At 46.0% G+C, this 5,402-nt stretch overlaps 1 protein-coding gene across 2 annotated transcripts; it reads left to right on the forward strand.

Moving 5' to 3' along the window:
* Positions 1-910: 910 nt before the first annotated feature.
* Positions 911-4,808, forward strand: LOC130207042 (sterile alpha motif domain-containing protein 9-like). Of its 2 annotated transcripts, none has more exons than XM_056435445.1 (4): positions 911-1,205; positions 1,277-2,445; positions 3,513-3,564; positions 3,674-4,808. In XM_056435445.1, the coding sequence occupies exons 2-4, from the start codon at positions 2,369-2,371 to the stop codon at positions 4,688-4,690; spliced, it is 1,146 nt and encodes a 381-aa protein (XP_056291420.1). In that variant the 5' UTR covers positions 911-1,205; positions 1,277-2,368; the 3' UTR covers positions 4,691-4,808. The 2 variants fall into 2 exon arrangements, with proteins under 2 accessions (XP_056291420.1, XP_056291415.1); XM_056435440.1 differs by lacking the exon at positions 911-1,205 and having other exon boundaries at positions 1,250-1,378; positions 2,015-2,445; positions 3,674-4,795.
* The last annotated feature ends 594 nt before the right edge of the window (positions 4,809-5,402 follow it).

The following is a 5,402-nucleotide window of genomic DNA, read 5'->3' on the forward strand; positions in this document are numbered from 1 at the left end:
CACATCATAGTGATGTCACAGAACTCTGTCCTTTTTCCTCCTCCTATATCTTGTTGAGTCTTCTCCTCCTCATTAGTTTCACACTCAAAGTTCCGTTACGGAATATAAAAGTTCCGTTACGGAATGTAAAAGTTACGTTAAGGAATGACCGCCGCTAACCCTGACCGGCGCTAACCCTGACCGGCGCTAACTCTGACCGCCGCTAACCCTGACCGGCGCTAACCCTGACCGGCGCTAACTCTGACCGCCGCTAACCCTGACCGCCGCTAACTCTGACAGCCGCTAACCCTCACCGCCGCTAACCCTGACCGCCGCTAACCCTCACCACTGCTAACCCTGACCGCCGCTAACTCTGACCGCCGCTAACCCTGACCGCCGCTAACCATGACCGCCGCTAACTCTGACCGCCGCTAACCCTCACCGCCGCTAACCCTGACCGCCGCTAACCCTCACTGCCGCTAACCCTGACCGCCGCTAACTCTGACCGCCGCTAACCCTGACCGCCGCTAACTCTGACCGCCGCTAACACTGACAGCCGCTAACTCTGACCGCCGCTAACCCTGTCCGCCGCTAACCCTGACCGCCGCTAACCCTGACCGCCGCTAACCCTGACCGCCGCTAACTCTGACCGCCGCTAACTCTGACCGCCGCTAACCCTGACCGCCGCTAACCCTGACCGCCGCTAACTCTGAAAGTTACGGAGAAAATGATCATTGTTTCCACGGACTGAATCCACAGAGATAAGCCACGCCCCCTCTAAGCCACGAATGAAGTGATAAAGAAAAGAAGAAAAGCATTAGAACTCACCCACCTTTCACTTGTGGGTGAGTTCTAATGCTTATTATTTATTTTTTTAGACTAACTGCAAAATCATCACTGACGGGGTCTATTTATAAACTCTTGACGGCACTCTGTGATGTCATTGATGATGTCACTGATTGATTTTACAGTTAGTCGACTCACTGTAAAATCATCAGTGACATCATCAGTTAGTCGACTAACTGTAAAATCATCAGTCACATCATCAACAACATCACCCTGACCGCCGCTAACTCTGACCGCCGCTAACCCTGACCGCCGCTAAACCTGACCGCCGCTAACCCTGACCGCCTTTCCGGAATGTCAAAGTTCCGTTACGGAATGTAAAAGTTCCCGAACGGAATGTCAAAGTTCTGTTTCAGAATTCCTGCTTCAGACGGCCATAAGTAAGTGACACTGACGTGCTAATCTGTTTTTATTTTTATTCAAGGTATTCTCAGAAACGTGTGTTTTTTAGGTTCCGACGGAGGATATAGAGACTTTGTGCTGTCCGGATGTCAGTGAGGAGCTCGGTCCACCACTGAGGAGCCGGAACAGCAACCGGTCTTGATTTTGTCGAGTGAGTAATTTTGACAACACGATAATTAATAAATATGGCAGTCATTAAGTGTCAAGCAGAGATTAGGTTGGGGGTAACACCCCCTGTTCCAGGGACTGGTAGAGAGAGAGAAAGATAGCAGTACACTGAAAGCAAAGCTAGCCAAAATCTGCAGGGAGACTTGAATGGACTGGCCGACGGCTCTGCCGTTGACACTAATGAGCATGAGAATACAAACTAACTGTAGTACACATTTAACTCATGTAGCAGGACCGACGCCGCTACCCGTGGGTTTCCCCCACCAGCACCTAGGACCAGCCAGGCACAGAGAGGTTTCGTTGGGGAACATATTTATTTCGGCAACCAACGCACACCAAGCAGACCGCAAGACTGCGCCTCTGCTCACTTCCCCTCCTCCACTCTCCACTGAGAGCTTTTATGAGCGCGGCCTCGGCTGCTGACTGATTGCAAATCACCAGCAGCCGAGGCCAAATTAGAGACAGCTGCCACAACTCCCAATGAGAGGCTGACGGGACGGCCTAGGCCCGTACCGTATCAGGGGGGCCTCACAAAGGTCCCCCATGGGATCTGTTAGCCAAAGAAATACGAAGATATGTCCAGGGATCGGCAGGTATGCAGGAAGCACTGTTTCAACAGGTGGAAGGAGCCACGGAGGAGAGCCACGTGGGACCAGACCCACAAAAGGTGGAGGTCCATCCAAGGAAGGAGGACGAGCCACGGCAGACAGGACCCTACCTGGTGTTACTAGCCACGCCCACCGCAGTGAAGAGAAACCACACTGGTACCACATCACACACTGCACCAAGGCAGAAGCACCTGAAGGAAGGCCACAGAGCGGGAGATAAGAGGAGACCATCACGGCAAAGCCCTGCCGGCCACAGAGGCGAATAGAAGCAAGATGTGGTCAATCCACACCAGGACACCAGCAGACGGCTGAGGGAGCTGGAGGAGGGGAGTGCCCTTCACACTCACAGAAAGGGGAAAAACAATATGGAGAGCCCAGCTGAAAGAACAATGCCCGTCTCATGGAACCCCCAAGAAGAAGACGTGGTCCCTAGCAATAGGAGGTAACAGCCATTATTGGGCGAAAGGTCAAATTGACCTTCGCTAATGTCGGTTTATCAGGGTGGTTCTAAAGAACCTGTGATTGTGTTGAATGTGTTATATAACCTAATACAATGTAGCTTGCATTTCTTATCAGGTCGAACCACCTGAGAAAAACAGCATATTCTGCCATTGACTAGTCGAGTTGCCTTAAGTGACATTAGTAGAGTGTAACCCTTATAAAAGGGCATATATTCTTTTAACTTACATGATGTGATAATAATTGATTACAAGATATAAGCAGTAACGCCCCCCAAAGACCCTACCCCAAAAAAGACCTGCAGCAGCTCATGCATTCATCCACAAGGTGCTGGTAACCTGATGCATGAGCGGTTGCCTGCCGTACGCAAAGTACATGAACCCGAAGAGTCAAAGGAGCAACAACATTTTGTGTTTAGTGGGAGACTTCAGTCTCCCAAGGGGGAATGTGGTGGTTAAAATGTTTCAAATTGGGTGCTTCCACAACATATATATATAGCATGTGTTCAACTTTTCCATTGTGTTATATTAGGCTTAAATTACATCTACCAAGATGATTGAGAGGGCACACACAGCTCTCTCTCTGAGACAAGGTTCAAGAACGCCAGACATAGACAGACACAGCGGCCTTGTGCTGCTCCAGTATTAACCGGTAGAGAGGAGACTCTCTCTTGTATAACAGTGTTTAATTCAATTCAATTCAGTTTATTTATATAGCCCAATATCACAAATTACACACTCCCCTCAGAGGGCTTTACAATCTGTACACATTGACATCCCTGACCTTTAACCTCACATCGGATCAGGAACAACTCCCAAGAAATAGAGAAAAACCTTTCAGGGGTAAAAAGGTCAGAACCCTTCAGGACAGCAAGAGAGGATGACCCCTCTCCAGAATAGACAGAAGAACAGATGTCATGTGACCAGACATTCAATGAATATGACATACATTATGAATAATGAGTAATGTTAGTAACATTTGTGACTGTTCTAAATATGCTCTGAGATTTGTTGTGATATCAATATATTTATTTATTTACTTTTTTTGTAGCAAGATTCCATCAAAGCGAGCCAGCTATCTTGGGTCATCAGAAGAAATAAAGGTAAAGTTGAAATGACCTTTGACTCTGACATTTTGTGTTGTATGTGCTACCTCTACATTGTCGACATTTCTCTTTTGAAATTAAACAATTACGTCACCTTCTATTTTAGTGTCAGGAGGATGTGCCAGGAGGAGCATGCAAGCCCTATCCATTCGATAGATATGATGCTACATACAGATACATAGAAGGTGACATTCTTGATGTTACAGAATCAGGCGCCTCAGACTTAATTGAACCCTGCCATGAATATAAAGCCTTTAACAATACATTAGATGGCCCTACAATGACCAGGTCAGGTGAAGAGGTTATCCGCTTTGCAGCTGCCTGCATGAACAGCTGCACCAATGGCACGATTCATTTTGGAATAGGAGACGAGCTAAACTTCAAACACGGTCAAGTGTTAGGAGTGGTTGTTCAGGACAGAGAGGCTTATGCAAAGAAAATACACTCTGCTCTTGATCATTTTGAGCAGAAACACAGAACGATTGCTCGTCATTGCATCAGACCTCCTAGATTTGTTGGGGTTCTCAATAGGAATGATACATTATCTGAAAGATATGTAATAGAAGTGGACATAGTACCTGACTCTACGATGTGTGGAGACAACATCTTCCACACCTTCAACTTGAAAAAAGGCAAGAAAAAAGGTGAAAAAAAAATATTTTTCCGAGACGGTGGTAGCAGCAGGGATCTGCTCGCACCAACCACATCTGCCAAACCGATGGTAGAGTACAACCAGTTTGTTGCCGATAAGCCACAGCTAGTACAACTCCGAAAACAAGCTGAAGAGAAGCACAATGTGATGACCACAGAAGGTCGACTCGCAAGTGAAACCCCAAGACTGGAAGAGATTACTAGCCAGGTACATAAAAAAAGAAGCAGAAGTTTAGTCATTGAGAGCAAAGGAATCTCATATTTCGCCGACACCTCAGAACAAAATCTCAAGCATGAGTTCAAGAATGCCATTGCGAACTACAAGGAAGAACCTGTAAGTCCTGAACGATTGGAAACGTTTCTTAAAATGGCTCGGTCACCCTTTCAGGAAACACAGAGCCTCGCAAAGAAGGAGTCAAGTCAGCGAGTATGGCCCTTTAAAATCCTCAAACAGTTTAAGGAAGTACTCTGAAACTTCAGATTCATGAATCATAAACTGATGATTGAACTACAATAGTTGATGACCTTTGTCATTATCTGTTATGATGTGATCATTGTGTTTTTGCATTACCTTTTTAATAAACATGAACTGCAACATAACCACCTGAGAAGTTATTTAAATTGCAATACACTATGTGCTTAGTTAAACAAATACCACACACATTAATATGTATACTACAGTACTAAATTGTGTCAAGTTATAGCGTCCAGTTAAGGAGGTATTACCTGTTTCACACACAGTGGGGCGCCACAACCTCAGAGGTGATGAAACCTGTGTGTTTTATCCCTGTCATACAACAAAAGCTAAACAATAGTTGCCTCAGACCAATAAACAAGATGAAAACATCTTGAAAATCTATTTAAACCTAAATTAATTTAGTATTTTGTTCCCCAATTGCGTAACATGTATCAAACAGCATTATTATGCAACTTATTTACATATATGGCAGACACAGATATGAGGGATATAGTTTTATGTCCTGAACACAACAAGTATGTTTAGACCAAAAGCTGTGGTGCAAAAAGCAGTTCACAGGACGCCACGACATTGTAAAATCCCCTCGTTCACGGTGCAGAGCAGCAACAGACAGACGGCGAGAGGTGAACTCGAGGGTGGAGGAGGAGGAGGAGGATGGTGCTTTAGCGCTGTACCTGAGTTACACTAAGAGCAGTGAGTGGTTTTC

This window comes from Pseudoliparis swirei, chromosome 2 (genome assembly GCF_029220125.1).
Source record: "Pseudoliparis swirei isolate HS2019 ecotype Mariana Trench chromosome 2, NWPU_hadal_v1, whole genome shotgun sequence".
In the NCBI taxonomy this organism is placed as follows: Eukaryota; Metazoa; Chordata; class Actinopteri; order Perciformes; family Liparidae; genus Pseudoliparis; species Pseudoliparis swirei.